General features: G+C 37.4%; 1 protein-coding gene across 7 annotated transcripts in view; it reads right to left on the bottom strand.

Moving 5' to 3' along the window:
* TUSC3 (tumor suppressor candidate 3) overlaps positions 1 to 21,630 on the bottom strand; it is a 197,907-nt gene that overhangs the window by 103,591 nt on the left and 72,686 nt on the right. For all 7 annotated transcript variants that reach the window (XR_011462856.1, XR_011462857.1, XM_070364139.1 and 4 more), the window contains exons 3-4: positions 4,851 to 4,968; positions 1,383 to 1,523 (exon numbers count right to left, since the gene is read on the bottom strand). Coding sequence is in view for 5 of the 7 variants with exons in the window: in XM_070364139.1 (XP_070220240.1) it covers positions 1,383 to 1,523; positions 4,851 to 4,968 (259 nt within the window). In the remaining 2 variants the exon portion in view is untranslated. The remainder of the gene's footprint in view (positions 1 to 1,382; positions 1,524 to 4,850; positions 4,969 to 21,630) is intronic.

Below are 21,630 nucleotides of genomic sequence, written 5' to 3'. Positions count from 1 at the left end.
GCTCAATATATTAATGTGCGTCTGTGAACACAATAACTGTACGGTCCTGTATTTCTTAGGAAAGACAATTCACCTTAAAAGGATTCAGAAAAAAATGTGTGTGGGTATGTAAGTATATGTGTAGACAGGGTGAGGGATGGTAAGAGAGTAAGAATGCCAAAGCAAAAGCCATAAAAAGTTAAGAGTATGTGAATCCTGATATAGGGTATACATTGAGACTACACTTTTTTCATTTGTGGAACTACTTAAAGTTTGAAATTATTTCCAAATATGTATTTTCTTTTTACAAATGTGGATCTGTCAACAACATATAAGTGTGATAAATAGGTTAGAATTATTTCTGATTAAAACTGAGTATTTCTTAAAAAAGAACTAGTAGTACTTTCCAATGTTACATTTAATATTTTGTACCAAACAAATGATACATTGTAGAACTGAATATCTGCCTAAATATTTCCACCAAAAAAGAGGTAGTCACCAAAATATCATTAATACCTATATTATTTTATGTACAATGATAGTATGAGAGACATCTATCTCAAATGAGAAATATGCTTACACAAAATTAATATCCCTGTATTATATCTAAGGGAAATGTAATTTTTAAATAGCTGGTTAGAATTGCTCACTGTAAAAACTTCTAGTGACATTAAGGAACAAAATAGCCATAGCCCTCCACAAAGACATTAACTACCATCAACATTGTACATATCTCAGTAATATTTTGCTTTTCTAAATCAACTATAAATACTGTTTTTCTATCCTACTTTTTCACTTGTTATCCTTTGAGCTTCTTTCTATGTCAAATAATGTTGCACACCACTGTTTGTCTAGACTGTACACATTTAATTCAATTCTCATTTTTAGATATCTGATTCCTGAGTGATTTTCTTCTATTAAAATGTGTAAATTTTTTCCCCCATAGTTAATGGTTGGGGGAGAAGGGAAGGAAGGAAAGAATTATACTGTTAGAATTTATAGTCCTAAGAACAGCATATGTCAGTGACATTTTCTCATATGGCTCATGAAAAGTGGGTATTATCCTATTGTTATTTGCCCAAAGGATAGATAAAAATTATACACCTGTTTTTTTAATTAGAGTATCTTTGATTATTAAGACCACTGAGCAATATTCAGTATATTTTTTAGCCTCAGAAATTACTTTGTGCCTAACATGTATTCTTTAATGGTTCATTGATATTTTAAAAACCATTATTCTAAAAACCATTTAAATTCACCTAACTCAAAGTTCAGCTTACAGCTATCATATGCAGTTTTCCTAAAGCAGGAGAAAATGAAAAAAATCCTGTGGCCTTATTATAATGTTATACCAAACCAAGCTAATTAGCCTATTATTAAAACTGTGGGGAATAAAAACATACATGAACATCCGTTCTGTCAGCAATCCACTTTGCTAGTTGTTCAGCGCCAAATCCAATTCTTTGAAGGTCAAAAGTATCAGCTCTCTTGGGTCTGCCTTTTGGAGGAAAATGCATGAACGTAGGAGCGGAGTTAATGTTGAGCTGTAAAAGACAGCATGAGATAAAAAGACTAAATCTAATATCCCAGCTTTTTTTCCTGCATGAATTTTGGAAAGACAGCATTTATTATGAAAAATCCAAGGGGATTTCCAGAGCTTAACTACTGTTTTTATTCATCTTGATATACTGCTGAATAGAAAAGAACTTATGAATTAGGCCAAGTTCACTGAACCTTAACATTTCACATACATCATTCATATTCTCAGCTATATCCATCTATTTCATTGCTCATTTCCTTCTTTATTTTCTAGAATTCTACAACTAAAGAATGAAATGATTCAAAGTGCAAAATAGAACTACTGTAGTTTGGGGGTACACGGATTATTTTCAGTTCTTAAGCAGTTGTTAAAGAAAAAGGTTGGCATTTGATGAAAGATATAAATATATTATGTAATTAATTTTGAGTATATTGACTTCTCTATTAATTTTAAAAACTTTTTCTGTTCACCTCCTCTGTTATTTCAACTGTCTTAAAATGGTTACGTCTCATTAATTATTTTCTAAAGGCAAGCTTCATTTGAAAAGTATATTGAATATACACCACCCTAGTATAAATGGTGTTTATTAATAACAACCTAAAAAAAAAATGAGGTTAATTTGCATTGGGGAGTAAACTGCAAAGCACAGATACAGATTAAATTCTTGCTGCCCAAGAATTATGAAAAATGATTCAAATGAAAGGCAAGGAGCTTTTTGGCCCTGGCTTCCAATATACAGTTCAACATTCCCCAACAATAAAAATAAAAAAATTCAAGTAACAACAAACATTAGATCACGGTTCAAGGTAAAGATACAGCAGTACCAGCGGGGGCGTACATGTTATGGACATTTAGTAATTTTTACTAAATTGAACAAAAACACAGTCACCAATTCCTTTCTCCCACTCCACACTTTGTTTGTGTGCGTTTTCCGTGATAGGTGCACACGAGACAGTTACAGCCAACATGACTGCTAGTGCACAGCTCCCTCTAACACATCACTGACTTGCTGGTCTGTTGTCAGACACTTAGCCTCAGCCATCACACAGGAGTCACATATAGTTTACTTTCTGAACAAGTCCCTAACAAGCCCAGGACTATCAAATTTCTACATGACATCATTTAACCTTATATACCCCTCTTAAAGCTCAACATTCAGAAAACTAAGATCATGGCATCTGGTCCCATCACTTCATGGGAAATAGATGGGGAAACAGTGGAAACAGTGTCAGACTTTATTTTGGGGGGCTCCAAAATCACTGCAGATGGTGACTGCAGCCATGAAATTAAAAGACGCTTTACTCCTTGGAAGGAAAGTTATGACCAACCTAGAGAGCATATTCAAAAGCAGAGACGTTACTTTGCCAACAAAGGTCCATCTAGTCAAGGCTATGGTTTTCCAGTGGTCATGTATGGATGTGAGAGTTGGACTGTGAAGCAAGCTGAGTGCCGAAGAATTGATGCTTTTGAACTGTGGTGTTGGAGAAGACTCTTGAGAGCCCCTTGGACTGCAAGGAGATCCAACCAGTCCATCCTAAAGGAGATCAGTCCCTGGTGTTCACTGGAAGGACTGATGCTAAAGCTGAAACTCCAATACTTTGATGCGAAGAGCTGACTCACTGGAAAAGACTCTGATGCTGGGAGGGATTGGGGGCAGGAGGAGAAGGGGACGACAGAGGATGAGATGGCTGGATGGCATCACTGACTCGATGGACATGAGTTTGGGTAAACTCCGGGAGTTGGTGATGGACAGGGTGGCCTGGCATGCTGCGATTCATGGGGTCGCAAAGAGTCGGACACGACTGAGAAACTGAACTGAACTCCCCCCTTAAATGATGTCATAAGGATGAGATGCTAATCCAAAAGGACTCATGTCCTACTTCTTATAAGGATTCCAGTCCTATTGAAATTTGTCAAGATTATATCATCATCACTGCTAACATTGAGTCTTTATATTCCAGGGACACTTCTAAGTGGTTCATGTGTTTTCTTTCATTTAGCTTCACAACAATCACAGAGAAATATATCATTTTTATTTGTTTCGTACATGAAGACATTAAGGTATAGAGAGGTTACGTCCCTTGTCCAAGAATACAAAGTTAATATATGGAGATGATAAAATATGTAGATAAAATCTGAGCTCAACTGTCTGGCTCCCTGACCCCTGCTGTTAACCTATAGTTATTAACTTTTTGTGTTTATCAGTACTTGATCATGCCTTTCAAATGTACAACTCATTGCAGTACCCAGCATGGATTAGTTTGGGTATCCTTGTCCCTTTTTTTTTTTACACTGTCTGACCCAGTTCTTTACCAGGTCATGGAAAAGCATTTAGACTCAAGCTAATTTTAAGTGGACCGTTAGTGAATATTTTTGCTTGCTTGCTTTCAGACTGGTAATTCATTCTTCTTTGCTGATTTCTAGTTTCATCCTTATGACATCATTTAACCTTAATTAATCCTCTTAAAGGGCTTCCCTTGTGGCTCAGCTGGTAAAAAATCCACCTTCAATGCAGGAGACCTGGGTTTGATCCCTGGGTTGGGAAGATCCCCTGGAGGAGGGAACGGCTACCCACTCCAGGATTCTGGCCTGGAGAATTCCACGGACTGTATGGTCCATGGGGTCGCAAAGAGTCGGACATGACAGAGACTTTCACTCACACTCACCCCCGCTTAAAGACCTTTTATCCCCCTAAAACAGCTTAAAGGTTAAGTAAAACTTCATTGTTGCTATTCAGTTGCTAAGTCGTACCCGACTCTTTTGCAACCCTGTGGATTGTAGCCCACCAGGCCCTTCTGTCCATGGGATTCTCCAGGCAAAAATACTGGAGTGAGTTGCCACTCATCCTCCAGTGAATCTTCCTGACCTAGGGACTGAATATTTGTCTCCTATATTGCTGGTAGATTCTTTACCATCAAGCTACCAGGGAAGCCCCATGTAAAACTTACCTTGAATCTTATACAAAATTTCACAAATTTATGCAAAATACCACCCAAAGCACATACAATTAAATATCAAAATAAAGTTAATGGGTCGCACAGAGTCAGACATGACTGAAGCGACTTAGCAGCAGCATATAAACTGCCACTGTATGATGGGAAAAAAAAACATATTTCTTCTATGATGGAAAAGCTAAAATGTGTTTATTCACTAATGGCAAAAACTGTACTGATTAAAATAATTACACTTAATATTATCTTCATCATACCACAGAATTTAGTAACTACTCATTGGAATCACTGAACTGTGTTTTTACCTGGCACACAAAGACGTTATCAACCATAACCAACTCTGATAAATACGCTATTGAAACAAAATATAACTCTCTTACCTGTTGAAAAATGTCTGTTCCCTCATCATAGTCCACTTTACTGAAGAAGAGTTTGTTACAAAAGGCAGATGAATAGCGCCAGGAGTTAGCCAGTATTTGATATTCTTCGTTAGCTAGTCTGATAAGGATAATGGCACAGAGTGGAAACATTATCAGTATTCAAACGTCAACAAAGCTATTAATAAAACAGGAATTCTGGGGCAAGAGTTACCCTGGCTTTAGTAAGGACTACAAGCTAAGAGTAGATTTTATATTTTAAATGGCTGTGGGGAAAAAAAAAAAAAAAAGAATATCCCATGACACATAAAAATTATCTAAAATTCAAATTTTTATCATTCATGAATAAAGGTTTCCTGCAACACAGACACACTGATTCATTTACTTATTGCTGCGGCTGCTACTAAGCTACATAAGGGCAGAGTTGAGGAGTTCTAGTAGAAAGTGTGAGGGCAAAAAGCTCATCCTGGCCCTTTGTATAAGAAGCATGACAACTCTTGTTCTAGGGGATAAAATCATTTTGTGCCACTTCCTACATATATATAACTTAAATTTTCTAATGATTTTTTGTAAAAAGCACAGAGCCGTTTTTAAGAATTTTGCAATTCACTTTAACAGAGAAATAAACATCATGGATATGTTTTAAAACTGTAAATATCAGTTATGCTCCACCTTTATGTATTCCATCTATCTAAAAATGCATTTACGTTTGCACCTAAAAGTAAGCAAAGATTTGAGTAGCTAAACCAAATGCCACAAACAAGCCCTCCTCTAAGAGCATATTTACTCTTATTTTGAATTCATTTGTATTGGACATTTTCTTGATACGCCAGATACAGAAGCTCTATTTTTTGACGTAGACATGGAGGAGAAATAAGGAAAGGCTGGTTGCAAAAGGATGTACGCACAGTCATGGAAAATGAAGCAACAGTGATTGCTAAAACTTAAAAAAAGGAGAGGGAGCTTCTTCCATGTAGTTGACTCTTCACAGGAGATATGGTGAGTCCCTCCCCCAAAGAAGTATAGATAGAAAAAGGTCTAATCCTACAATCACAAAAAAACTTGGAAAGGAGTCAGCAGCAGATAAAGAGATTTCAAGGAATATCTGGAAAACGTAAGGCTAGTGGAAAAGTTTTGATGGACAAAATTACAATCTCCAAGAAGACAGCAGTGCAGAAGAACCTAGGAAAATACTGGATAAGAAGCACAAAGCTGCTGGGTTGGAGGTTTCGTCTTGCCAACAAGCCAGCCTGTTACTGTCTCGGGTGCTGGCAGAAGCCACAAGACTCAGGGTCAGAGACCTAGAGGACTTTATTCTTCTTGTTTGTATCCCTGTGCCCCCAAGTTCACGGGATGACACAAAAGGCCCTTCCTGGATGTCCACACACACAGCTGACTGGGTTACAGGACTGTGCTACCGAGTTTGGGGACTACTGTTTTTCTAGTACATGATGACCAACTCCGTGCTTTGGGGAAAGACATAACGCCACTCCTTAAGGCTTGCCACTGCAAACACAATCCTTTGCTTTCTTGGCGTGCCCAGCAAGAACAGGCGGGATGATCACAGCCCATGGTTGACTGCTTTTCCCAACAGTAGTCATAAAAAAATAGCAATGCCATATAAAAAAGAGCAAATAAACTGAGAGGGCACTTTAAAGAGGAAGTATGATTTCTCAAATTAAATACGGAGTTAAATAAAATTCACAGAACAAAAAGGACACAGGTAGACTATATTGGGGGCAGGAAGGAGAAAGGGACCTAGATATTTAATCCAACAAATCCAACTTTCAAACAGAAAGAACTCCAGAAAGAGAAGAGACAAAGGAAGTATTTCTGGAAACATAATACAATTAAAGGGACTAAGTATTCAAATTAAATCACTTGCCAGATTCTGAATAAGTGGAATAAGACCAACATGTTGTGATACTTTAGAATGTTATGGATAAAAAGAAGGTCCTAAAAACTTTCTGAAGAGAAAAGTATTTAACAAGGGCAAACAGTGAGACGGGGACTGGACCGGCTATCGGCAGCGCTCGGTGCCTGCAGAACACGCCTGTAGAGTTTTGAGGGCGTGCTGTTTTCCATCTAGAATTACATCAAGCCAAACAACTGATGAAGTCTGAAATAAACATGTTTGAAGAAATATAAGTCATGTGAAGAAAGGTAAGTCATGTGAAAGTACCTTAAGATATAACTAATAGAAAGGTACTAGGAATGGAAAAAATGAGAAAACCTGAGAATATAATAAAGGAACTGTAAGAAAAAGAAAAAAAAAAGGATGACTAGGCAGGATATGGTGCAGGAGGAAAGGCAGATGTGTAAGAAAAATGCGATCCGACTACAAAGCTGTGAAATACAAATCAGAACAGGAATTTAATTGGACCTCAAGATGAAGAAGAGAATACATTCTAAGCAACCATTATAATTAGAAAGCGTTGGACGATATCAAAGACTGTAGGGAGACATATTTGGTCCCACAACAGTAAGAATGATGACAACAAAATGAATATAAAAGGCAAGGTCTAAGTAAGAAGAAAATTAAAATTTATCATTATCTAGATTAATAGGTGATGGGAAAAATTAATTATTTTGAACATTTTCTTTTACACAGAAGTAGAGTTATAAGCAACAGCACGACACTGTAGAAAAGGAACCATAATAAAAACCTACTACTTTGCAACTGATGTTATTTATGTGGAAACAATAAGTCAACCTACAGACAGACATAATGATGGCCTATCAACGATGGCCTATCAACGACAGTGCTATCAACGATGACAATATAGAGATAGAGGTAACAGGATTTGGTGGGTAAGAGGGGAGGAGAGGTTGTACTTGCTAACCTGCAACTTATGGAATCAAGAGATATCACTTATGAATAAGTAATAGAAGGATGCTATTTACTTTTATAATAGTAAAACAAAAAAGCTATAAAAATGACAAGAGGTGAGATGAGTTAAATCCTCACTTGTTAGAGCCAGAAATGTAAAGACTAGGTGTACTGTATGAAATATACAAAAGTAACCTTTAGAGATTAAAAAAAAAAAAAAAGAAAAAATAAAGGAATAACAGATTGCCTATGGCTAACTGTGCAAACAGGTGAATGCAAGGGCTAGGGATAGTCTAGGCCCTTTTTTATTAACAAGGAGCCACATAATATTGCTATGATCGAAATGTATCTATTTAAGAGAGCTAAAAAGCAAACAAAGCTTTTATCTTCGGTCATTTAGCATAAAGACCTATCTGAGATCATTTAGCATAAAGACCTTACGGGCACGTTTTATGGTAAAACAGTCCAAAATATCTACCACTGTAAACATCAGCCTGAAACTGCATTATGCTCAGCAGGCAGAAAGCTGTACTATATATATTTTGAATCTGTTCAATGAAATAGAAGCTTGTAAAGCTTTGGTGCTTAAGTAACATTTAACATGAGCACCTAATAGCAAAAAGTGAGCTAATCTCCAAGGTTCCAAGGTCTGCTTTCATGGAGCTGAGGTTTTACTGAGGAGACATATAATAAACAACCAACCAAATGAGAGAAAATCATTCAAAGCTAAAATATATACTGAGCGAAAAATTACACAGAATTGTATTACAGAAAACAATGGAAGATCTACTTAGATGACACGGTCATAAAAAGCTTCTCAGATGAAGGGACATTAATGTTCAAATTCCAAGGAAGAGAAAAAGCCATCGCTGCAAAGAGCTCAAGAAAGAACATCTCAGGGAGCAGGAGTAGCAGGCATGAGACACTAGAGAAAGAATTTAAGATGCTGATGAACTGAAGCTGTGATATAAAAGAGAACATGCTGTTTAAACAAATACTACCTCACAGCTTCTCTTCCAATCCTAAATGAAAACAGAGTTAGGACGAATATGAGCTCTAAAATGTGATATGATTTTTGTCATATGGAATATAATATCGGGGGCTTCCCCAGAGGCTAAGTGGTAAAGAAGCCCCCTACCAATGCAGAAGACGAGGATTCGATCCCTGGGTCAGGAAGATCCAGTGGAGAAGGAAATGGTAACTCACTCCAGTTTTCTTGCCTAGAGGATCCCACGGACAGAGGAGCCTGGTGGGCTGCAGTCCATGGGGTTGCAAAGAGTCACACATGACAGAGCAATGAAACAGTAACAAATTCACCAATTATTTTCAAAGAAAATATGTATAGTAACATCATACAGTGAATTGGCACTGATGATTCACTGAACATTTCTGCAGACTGATAAACCTTAAGAGAACAGTGCTCCCATTAAAAAAAAATACATAAATCATTAAAAGGATGGCATTACAATTAAGAAAACAGGTTATTTTTACACAAAGGAACATTTTCACAAAAACACATTTTAAATTTTAAAGCAAAACAGGGAAATGGTAAATCTTCAAAAACTGACATTCTTACAATGATGATATTCTAAGAAATGAAAATGCTTCATTTTGAAAAACAGGAAGAGAACAATCAAATGTTAGTATTCAACATCTGTGTATAAGATCTTAAGGGATGATATGACTAGAATAATCTTGAACTTTTCCCTCATCATGTGATAACCTACCACAGACCTATTAGATTCTATTAGGTATACACTCATTCAGTCCACAAATATATTTCGGTGCCCACATGTGTCAGGTAATGAAGGACTGGATAATACATGGAAGGGCCCTGACCTCAAGAATAACACATTCCATGAAAAAAAGATGCCTCATCCAAGTACACACAAAATGTCAGATAATCAGAAATACTCTGAAAAAACTAAAACAAGAAGATGTGATAAGTGGTACTGAGAAGCCAAAGAAGATGGATTCATTTCGCCATCAAACTCTGTTTCCACACTGTCCACATTCTCAGTTTAATTTCCAATAATCAACCGTGGGTTCTATCCTCTGCTCCAAAGTCCTAGATAACTGCCTACATAACGAAGACCCTGGGCAGAATAGAACACAATGTCTCCACAATTTACATCTGCAGTCTATGTCCATATGAACATACCACACATTCAAAGGGTCTCTCCGTTGTATGACACCCCGTGTTCATTCTTTAAGATTTAAAGTATTAAATCCTTTGCTTAAAATGTCCTCCGTTCTTTCAGAAAGCTTGCTCCAAAATGCCCCCCTTCAAATCTCGACGGTTTCTCAGCTACCGTGCAGCACTATTTATGTACATGTTGTTCTGTTTATGCATTTTCTGTTTATGCATGGATTCTTCGGTGGCTAAGACCTAGTCCAAAACAGGCATTTAAGGTTTGATGATGAATAATATAGTTTCCTAAAGAGTCTGTGTATATACACAATACACATACAACCCCACACACCCTAAGTAAGTCTAAATTAGAGATTGTGAAATCTGGAGAGTCTGACTAAAAGCCTGCTTAGTCAGATTAATGTCACAGATCAATGTCCCTTTCAAGATCAATCTGCTTCACTGTACTTTAGGATGAAAAAAAGAAATACCTTACACCATATACCATCACAAATACATGCTATTTGTTAAAGGAATAGTGGTCTTGACTTGAAAGATTATAATGACTAAAGCATCTAATATCATATCATCTAATATCAATTTCACATGCAATACAGAATGTACATCTTAATCATCAATAATATGTATTCAGTGTTTTCATATGTTATGCAAATAATAAAAAATACATCACAGTCTCCACCTCTAAGATGCTTGTTAGAGAATAGAAAAGACACACACAAACATACAAAGGAGATACATATACTTAAAAAAAACTGCAGACTGCAGGTGCTATACAAAAGTGTGAATGTGAAAATATTCAAGAAAGAATGGAAGGGCTAAATAGTAAGCAAGGAAGGACAGGAAGAGGATATCAAGGTAAGAGAAGAGTATAAACAAACACTACCCAGTCTGAAATGTGTATTATGTAGTTAAATAATAGAATATAAGTTTCATGTCAGAAAATAGGAAAGAAGAAACTGATACCTCTCTTCCAAGAGAAAGATACACAAGATCCTAACTTTACTCTGTAAATAGTGAACAGCTACTGAGTGTTTTGAAAGAAGTACATTATGTAAAATGTTGATTAAGAAAGCTGTAATTGGCAGGAGAGGGCATAATGTATTATAGCAGGAGAAAATAAATGTTTTTAAACCACCTTGAATGTTACTATAATGGTCTAGTTGGGAAAATCTACGAGGCTATTATGACCTGTTTCGTACATATACTCCTTTAGCATCTAACATGCCGAAACAACCAGCAAAATTTTCTGCACATTTTGCTTTTAGTTAGGAATCCATTTGGCTGGAATAAAGAATTCCAGGGGAGCTGAGAATATTATATTTTTTTCAACACAAATACAATACTTAGTGAAAATTTAATACTGACAAGATAAATGGGGCCTTCTTCTGTTGAATATAATTTAGTAGCAATAGGACTAGAAACCAGATATGTCTGTCATGAAAAGTAATTCAATAAGCCTAAGAAATACATATTTCAATGTTGATAATATCTATTTAGAATTAAGACTTGGTAGAAGGAATGTGCAAATATTAACATATGTCCAATAACATAAACCCTGTTCTCTAAACTTAACTCCATTACCTCTTATCCCTCCATTTCCCAACTTCTTCACGCTTAAGCCTAACTAATGACAAAGGAAGTCACTGGCTTCTTGCAAAGACTTGTGTCAGCTTATTCTAATGAGCAAAGCCATCACTAGTACTTATGAGAACTCTACCAACTTCACTGTTTCCTGAAACTGAAAGCTGAAAACTGCAAATGCTCCAAGCACTTAAATAAGCACTTTTCCAACACTGTTAGCTAAAAAGTATTTTCTTTTTTAATAGTTCATAGGAACATTAGAGATGCAACACCATGAATGGAGGGTACATTGTAAACGTTTCTAATCCATTCACATGCAGCCTGAAGAGGGCAGTCAAGTTGTGGCCAAGCATCCAGAAAGGCTTACGCAGCAACTGCAGGGCACAGGTCTGATAAAGCTCTTCTATTAAATCTTTCCAATCTTTTATTATGAAAACAAGAAAAAAAATCACTTAACCCAAATGCTGTAACATTTTATATTATCATCAAGTATTATTAGCTCATCTATAGTCGTATATACTAACACAGCTCCCATGATGAATGTATATTTTATCTTTTTATCCCTTGAAGGGATTTTTAAAGAAACATGGTTTCTCTTTTTAAGGTTAATCAAATTTCCTATAAAGTAACAAATATCAAAATCCCAATGTATGTTTTTTACAGTTATATGTTTATGATGAATTATAAAGATTGAATTATAAAATTATAAAGATTGAATTCAAAAGGGGAAGAGGCAGCAAAGGATGAGATGGTTCGATAGCATCACCGACTCAATGGACATGAGTTTGAGCAAACTCTGGAAGACAGTGAAGGACAGGGAAGCCTGGCGTGCTGCAGTCCATGGGGTCAAAAAGAGTTGGACATGACTTCAGTGGCTGAACAACAGCTACTTATATATTGCATAGATACATCAGAGTATGTCTTCATAAAACATCAAATTAATACTGGAGTGGGTAGCCTTTCCCTTCTCCAGGGGATCTTCCCAACCCAGGTCTTCCACATTGCAGGTGGATTCTTTACCTGCTGAGCCACAAGGGAAGCTCAAGAATACTGGAGTTGGTAGCCTATCCCTTCGTCAGCAGATCTTCCCAACCCAGGAATCAAACCAGGGTCTCCCGCACTACAGGTGGATTCTTACCAACTGAGCTATCAGGGAAGCCCCAGTTAATCTCTACAGATGATAATATATATAGAGAGAGATCTGGGGTGAGCAGAACCACCCACTACTTATGGTCCTGGTATCCTGAAGAGAGAAAAGTTGGTAAACAACATGCTGCACAAAGATTTCAACAGTGACTTCTCTCTGGTTGTGCCACACATATTCAGGATACTACTTACTATATGGAAATATATTAAATAGACCCAATGCCACTGGCTCTGTACAGTTCACTACTTCTATGATAAAGATGTTGTGTCCATTACACTATGTTTTCTGTGCATCTATTTTTTCCTTAGAAAACTATTCTAACATGAATATATCATTCCAACACATATCTTACATCAAAAATGTATATGAACGTAAGAGATACTAAACTGTATATAACATGCACATACAACTCAGTTTATGAGTCAGTAGAATTTTTGTTCTCAAGAAAAATGGTAACACAAACATACAAGAAAGCTTAAAGGGTGTATGCTAAGAAAACTGACACATAATGTAGGTAAAAGAAAGGAACGGCACAGAGACTCCAGTCCATAATTTGTTTTCAGAGATCATACTGGCATTGAAATTCTCCAACTATTTTATAAATACGTAACGAGAGACCAAATGACCAAATACATAATATTGGTGGGATCCAGGGTTTCAATTTGTAGAAAGCAGATAAAACTTAGAATGAGGAAAATACAGGAAAAACCCTACAGTATTAGCTTGGAAGAGGAGATATCCAATTAAAGTCGTAAGTTATGTCTTTATTAATTTATATGACACATACATACACACACATATGTACACACATCTTAGCTCTATTAAAAAGGTCTGAAAACAATGATACTATCTCAACAGGAAAGAGTGTAACTTACCCAGGTGTTGCTTTCTAAACACTGTTTCCAACAAAAAGAGGAAGGACTCCTCAAAAAAAAAAAAAAAATGCTTCTTTCAGTTCCACGAATAAGTATAATGTAGGCTTAGAATATTTTACTGAGCCAGAAAGCAAAGACTAACAGAGGCATTCAATGACATGGGAGTTGGTTTCCACTGGAAATTTAGGGCAACTTGAAGAGTGAAGAAGAATAATCACAGTAATGGGTTAGTGAATAAACAAGAATCTCTGAGTAGAGATACTCCAAGGGGAAAATGAAGGAAGAGCTCTCCTTTATAGACAAATACTAACCAATTAACGTAGATGCAAAGACAGAATGTTCAAAATCACCACTTCACAATAATCAACGAAACACCAAATTCAGGCAGAGATTATCAATGGATGTTACGATCGCTGAGTAAAGTACCAAGAAATAGGACAGTTACATAATTTTTAAGCATTCCCCCTCTTAACCTATTCACCTCCTGCTAACACTTATTACCAGGGAAGGATATACTTATACAACAGAAACATGCAGGGATCCCCACTGCGATCAAGTAATCGATTTCACCTTTGGTATCTAAAAGAACTAACATTATATCTAGTGAAAGCTATCGTTTTTCCAGCAGTCATGTATGGATGTGAGAGTTAGACTATAAAGGAAGCTGAGCATCGAAGAATTGATGCTTTTGAACTGTGATGTTGGAGAAGACTCTTGAGAGTCCCTTGGATTGCAAGGAGACAGAACCAGTCCATCCTAAAGGAGACTCAGTCCTGAGTGTTCATCAGAAGGACTGATGCTGAAGCTGAAACTCCAATACTTTTGGCCACCTGATGTGAAGAACTGACTCACTGGAGAAGACACTGATGCTGGGAAAGACTGAAGACAGGAGAAGGAGACGACAGAGGATGAGATGGTTGGATGGCATCACCAACTCAATGGACATGAGTCTGAGCAAGCTATGGACAGGGAGGCGTGGCGTGCTGCAGTCCATGGGACTGCAAAGAGTCAGACATGACTGAGTGACTGAATTGAAGTGAACATTATATGCCTCCTGATACAATGCAGTAAGAAGTACACAGATAATTGCTATAGTACTTGTGTAAAAATTAGTCAATGAATTTAATCATGAGGAAACAATCAAGTAAATCCAGATCATGAAACAATATACAAGGCAAGTTGTCTGAATTCCTTAAAAAAAAAAGAAAAAGCAGACTGTATCATTGAACTAATGTCAACTCATTTAAAAATGATGTTACTCTGATTATGTAAGAATGTCATATTAAAATATGCAAACTTAAATATTTAGTGGTGATATTTCATGATGTCTATATTTGCTGGTACATGACTCATCTGCTTCAAGATGGTGGAATAGGATGGGGAGACCACCTTCTCCCTCACAAATTCATCAAAAATCATTTGAATGCTGAGCAACTTCCACAAAACAACTTCTGAACACTGGTGGAGGACACCAGGCACCCAAAAAAGGCAGCCCATTCTCTTCTAAAGGAGGCAGGACAAAATATAAAAGACAAAAAGAGAGACAAAAGAGTTAGGGATAGAAACCTATCCTAGGCAGGGAGTCGTGAATGAGAAGTTTTCACACAGTAGGAAACCCACCCACAGCGGGGTATGTGGGGGAATTCACGCCTAACCACAACTGCGGAAAAGAGAACTTTCCAGCCAAAGGCTCTAGCATAACAACCTAATGCTCAGCCTGGCCCACTCACATAACAAAGGATTGAGCAAACACCAAAGGAGAGCTAGCCAGCTGCGTACAGGCCCCTCCCCACCCAAAGGCAGGGAGGAAGAGTGCCTGAAGAACTATGGACAGAGGTTCCTGACAGTGTACAGTCCTGTCCGACTCTTTAGGAGCCCATGGACTGTAGCCCACCAGGCTCCTTGGTCCGTGGGATTTTCCAGGCAAGAGTACTGGAGTAGGTTGCCATTTTCTTCTCCATGGGATCTTCCCAAACCAGGGATCGAACCAGGATCTCCTGCATTGTAGGCAGAGGCTTTACCATCTGACCTACCAGGGAAGCCCTAGCAATGTACAGGGGGCGGTAATCAAGACCATCCCCAAGAAAAAGAAATGGAAAGAAGCAAAATGGTTGTCTGAGGAGGCCTTACAAATTGCTGAGAAAAGAAGAGAAACGAAAGGCAAAGGAGAGAGAGAAAAAAAAGATATGCCCATTTGAATGCAAAGTTCCAAAGAAAAGCAAGGAGCAATAAGAAAGGTTTCCTCAGAGATCAATGCAAAGAAATAGAGGGAAACAATAGAATGGGAAAGGACTAGAGATCTCTTCAAGAAAATCAGAGACACCAAGGGAACATTTCATGCAAAGATGAGCACAATAAAGGACAGAAATGGTATGGACCTAACAGAAGCAGAAGATACTAAGAGGTGGCATGAATACACAGAACTATAGGGAAAAAAAAATGTTCATGACCCAGATAATCACGATGGTGTGAACACTCACCTAGAGCCAGACATTCTGGAATGCAAAGTCAAGTGGGCCTTAGGAAGCATCACTACGAACAAAGTTAGTGGAGGTGATGGAATTCCAATTGAGCTATTTCAAATCAGATGATGCTGTGAAAGTGCTTTCAAAGTGAAAGTGAAAGGTGAAAGCCGCTCAGTCATGTCCGACTCTTTGCAACCCCGTGGAATTCTCCAGGCCAGAATATTGGAGTGGGAAGCCTTTCCCTTCTCCAGTGTATCTTCCTGACCCAGAAATCGAACCACGGTCTCCTGCACTGCAGGTGGATTCTTTACCAACTCAGCTATCAGGGAAGCTCAATAAGCCAGCAATATGCAGCCCAACATGCTGCATTCAATATGCCAGCAAAATCTGGAAAACTCAGCAGTGGCCACAGGACTGGAAAAGGCCAGTTTTCACTCCAATCCCAAAGAAAGGCAATGCCAAAGAATGTTTGGCATGAAGGTCCACACAATCGCACTCATCTCACACGCTAGCAAAGTAATGCTCAAAATTCTCCAAGCCAGGCTTCAACAGCACGTGAACCATGAACTTCCAGATGTTCAAGCTGGATTTAGAAACGGCAGAGGAACCAGAGATCAAACTGTCAACATCCAGTGGATCATCGAATAAGCGAGAGCATTCCAGAAAGCCATCTACTTTTGCTTTACTGACTATGCCAAAGCCTTTGACTGTGTGTATCACAACAAACTGTGGAAAATTCTGAAAGAGATGGGAACACCACACCACCTGACCTGCCTCCTGAGATATCTGTACACAGGTCAAGAAGCAACAGTTAGAACTGGACATGGAACAACAGACTGGTTCCAAATTGGGAAAGGAGAATGTCAAGGCTGTATACTATCACCCTGATTATTTAACTTATATGCAGAGTACATCAATGCAAAATGCAAGGCTGGATGAAGCACAAGCTGGAATCAAGACTGCCAGGAAAAATATCAATAATCTCAGATATGCAGATGACACCATGCTTACGGCAGACAGTGAAGAACTAAAGAGCCTCCTGATGAAAGTGAAAGGAATGTGAAGAAGTTGGGTTAAAACTCCACATTCAGAAAACTAAGATCATGGCATCTGGTCCCATCACTTCATGGCAAATAGTTGGGGAAACAATGGAAACAGTGACAGACTTTATTTTCTTGGACTCCAAAATCACTGCCGATGGTGACTGCAACCATGAAACTAAAAGATGCTTGCTCCATGGAAGAAAAGCTGACCAACCTAGACAGTGTATTAAAAAAGTAGAGACATTACTTTGTCAACAAAGGTCCATCTAGTCAAGGCTATGGTTTTTCCAGTGGTCATGTATGGATGTGAGAGTTGGACTATGACAGCTGAGTGCCAAAGAATTGATGCTTTTGAACTGTGGTGTTGGAGAAGACTCTTGAGAGTCCCTTGGACTGCAAGGAGATACAACCTGCCCATCCTAAAGGCAATCAGTTCTGAATATTCATTGGAAGGACCATGCTGAAGCTAAAACTCCAATACTTTGGCCACCTGATGCAACGATCGGACTCATTTGAAAAGACCCTGATGCTGGGAAAGATTGAAGGCAGGAGGAGAAGGGGACGACAGAGGATGAAATGGCTGGATGTCATCATCAAAGCAATGGACATGAGTTTGAGCAGGCTCTGAGAGTTGGTGATGGACAGGGAAGCCTGGCGTACTGCAGTCCACGGGGTCACAAAGAGTTGGACACGACTGAGCGAGTGAACTGACTGACTGACTGAACTGACTGATTTTTTACTTATACTTAAAAGACTGAACAGAGAAACACAAAGAACATCTCTCATCACCCTGTTCTACAAGAGTTAAATTGTAACCACAGCAGCCACCCACTGACACTACCACGGAGAAGAATTCAGGATGAAAAATGCCCAGGAGCCCTGTGCTTTGGATAAACAGGCCCTTAAGTAGTCAGACCACTGAAATTCAGGAAGAATTTCAATGACCAGATTCTTGAATCTTTCCAGAAGCAGAAAAGCACTAAATCATTAACTTGAGTTATCTGTTCTTCGGGATGAGCAGTAATCTTTTACCAAACTGTGTGCCTCACTGCATGCATTTCTCAGCTAAAACATACATTTACTGGCTCCTCCCCTATCTTTTCAGAGCAGCTTCTCAGAAATGAGTGGCTATCTCCCAGGGTATAAAACTTAAAATCATAAAACTCCTGTGTGTCTTCAAGTCAATGAGCAAAATCAAATGTGACAAAATATTAAAATTATGAATCTTAGGAAAGGGTACACTGGTGCCTTTGTATTAATACTACTGTTTCGAGTTTCTGTAGCTTTCAAATTATAAGATGGATGACTAAAACTGGGCTTTATATACAAATAATACAGAAAATAGAGCTCAGAGAATGCTACAATGTCACACAGATAATGAAAGTTCATGAAAACATTCATCTATTTATTGTAAAATAGTCGGAATTAACCAACCTGGGGAAGAGACACCTAGGAAGAAATTTAGTACAATGAAGTTATATCATATGCCTTAGACATTAAAAAATAAACTAGACAGAGCTCAACAATAACCCTAGAATGTCATTTATATTAAACTGCTTACGGATTCAATCAAGTCTGAAACAGTCCTCACGTATTAGACAAGCCAGGCAAAATATGTGTGAATGACATGAGAGTTTGATAGTCTTTGAGAAAGTGAAATACTTTGTCCAGGTAGCCAGGCATATTTGAAAAACCTAAGAATTAAGGCCATAGAGAAATATTATCTGAGGACTAGAAGCAACAACAAGGGTTGCAGACCCAAAGCCATTTAGAAAGCACTTACAAGTGCATTAAGTGATGCAAAAGGTGATTTTATCTATTGATAAACACAGTTCTCACCTTATGTGCTGCCCTTAGAATAGAATTTCCTAAGAGATGTGACTTCACCATAGTGAAACAAAAGGCTGATGAACTATTCCACATGATGTGGGCTAGCTGGCTTCAACTCACCAGCCCTTGTTTGAAATGCTAACCTGAATGAAAGCTTTTCATGATCTAAAGAGTTTAAGAAATGCTGGCTGATGGATCCCTGCCCTAAAAGACTAATAATCTTAGTTGGGAATGCAAAAGCCAAATGCAAATTACAGTTCACAGGATAAAAGCAATGATGAATATGTACACTTAAGGAAAGCATTAAATTTACTAGCTCAGGAGTCACAAATCCCAACCCTGACAGGTATTAGCTCTGTGACTTTGGGAAAACTGTATAACCTCTCAGCCTAGATAGGCTCATCTAAAGAAATGATTTTTTTTTTAACTCTTACCATGTAGAGCAGTGAGAATGCCAAGAGATATTACATACATAGATGACTTAACCTAGGACTGCCCAAATAATTTATACATAGTAAATAATTTTATTTATTTAGAGAAGGAAAGACATTAACCAGTTAATATCTATCAATGCAATAATTTATTCTCCCTTGTCTTTAAAATGTCTTTGCAATTACTAATTATATCTTCTTTTATTTGACATTCAACAATATATTAATTTCTAGTATTACCAGCCTTTGATGATATGTGCACCCAGACTGATTCCATATGTACTTTTCGATTTTCCAACACCAGGATGTTTTTTCCTTACCTCTACTGAACCATAGTAATAACCTTGGAAGAAAATATTTTGTTCTTAGAATTTTTAGTGAATTCTGGAAAAGATGAGTAACTGTGTGGTAGAATACATCTAAAAGATTTAGCAATTATGAAGAATATTCCTCACAGTACAATCTGAAAAAGGAAGTTTGGAGTTAACACTTATGGGAGGTGAGAATTGTACTGAGTAGTCTTAATTAACAACTTTATTTGGCCAAGGAGGTTGATGTTCCCACTGAGGAAGGTGAGAATTGAATTCTGAGATTTGTGAATAAACTGACTGTGTGAAAGAAGAGCAGAGTGATTTGCTAAGAGGGCTTACGAGGAGGCCAATAGCTCATTCACCAGCCTTTCAGCAAAGAAAAGCAACTGGAGAATCTCAGTGTGTTAGCTCTAGAAGAAAATTTCACTTTTTCTTAAAGAAAACAAAAAAAGCAGAGAAGTCTCACAAAGGAAAAGCACTAATCTTTTAAAATTATAGTTATTAACATTTCAATGATTCTATGGATTATAAAAAAATTACAGCAGTATCACAAGATGGTCCCAAATTACACTGACACACAGAAGTACCCCGGAGAATTCATGTATTTTTTAAATTAAAAAAAAAAACAAAAAAAAAACATTGCTGTTGATGGGTGCCTTTCTCCATGAATCTACAACTCCCTTTGAGGCTTAATTTATAATACAAAATATAATCTGAATACTTGTTCTTGAAATTTTTTCCCTGAAACCCCTCCTTATCTTTTCATCTTAGTTGTCCCCTTGAGATCTCTCTGATGCACTCTGTCCATATAGGCCACAGTTGGTAATCTCTTGGCTCAATGACAGCAGATCTCAAACCACTGTTTGATCAGAATTATTTAACAAATTCTCCTTTTAAATTTGCAGTATTCTATAAATCTAACCTCCTCATCCAACATACTCAAAGGCATCCCCCTCTTTCAGCTCAGTTACCGTTTTTCCCCTCCAGTTCCATTAAAATCCTGAGTTATTTCGACATGCATGTTTATAGTATACAAATTATTACACTAGCCCAGCCTTATTACAAAGTATTACATTACCCCAGCCTTATTACTCCTAAAGCTTCTCTATTACATCAACAATCATCTACACTATACATCAGCAATTTACTTATTTATTAAATCAACCCTTTCCAACCTCCTAATTTTCAACTCCATCCCCCTTTCACACAAAACCTCATATGAAAATCTATAAAACAGATAACTAATGACAGCTGACTGTCTAGCACAGCAAACTACGCGTGCTCTGTAGTATATACATGTACAGCTGATTCACTGTGCTGTACAGTAGAGACTAACACGACATGTAAAGTAACTAAGCACCAATTAGAAAAGAAAGAAAGAAAATCTAGCTTAACTGTATCACACCTAGTTGATCAACTGTCCCGTGGCTTCTCTGATGCCCTATCCAACTTCTAACTCACATTTATACATTTCAAATATACTCTTGTTAGCACAGTCAGAATATTTGCCTAGTCTACTTCACAGAATAAAGCAAACAGCTTAGTCCCTACAGAGGATGCTCTTGCTCCTCAATTGCTGAGTACTGGGGAAGAAAATCATTTAATTCCGGAGATTCTTCACTAAAAATCTGAATATTCTAGTTTCATCAAGGATCCTTGTCAATGCCATATGGTCATTCCAATTAGTTAAGCTTCCTACTCCAATTTTTCCTCAAAGAAATTAAATTTTTAAAAGCTATTAATCACTAAACTGCTTCTCACCTTCCCTTTCTCTATCCTAGCTGCATACTAGGATTACCTAGAACATCTTTAAATGTCCTCCCCGCCAAAAAACAAATCAAAATATCTGGGCATGGGAATCACATATCTACTCTATACTTTTTATTTGCCTCTAAAGCTTCACCTGTTCTTTCTTCTCTAACAACTTCACCCTCTTTCTAACCTGTGAAATGACTTTTTCAAATAACTTCAATCTTTTTCTCTCATAAATCTAAAACTACTCTAAAATTTAAAAGTTTATTACAAAACAGGCTGTAATAAACAAGTAAATACAAGTTATTTTGAGCTAAGCATCATTAAAAAATTGAGGATCCATATTTAACAATTTAACAACATACT

This window comes from Bos mutus, chromosome 27 (genome assembly GCF_027580195.1).
Source record: "Bos mutus isolate GX-2022 chromosome 27, NWIPB_WYAK_1.1, whole genome shotgun sequence".
Taxonomy (NCBI): domain Eukaryota; kingdom Metazoa; phylum Chordata; class Mammalia; order Artiodactyla; family Bovidae; genus Bos; species Bos mutus.
This window is presented reverse-complemented; position numbering and strand designations above follow the sequence as displayed.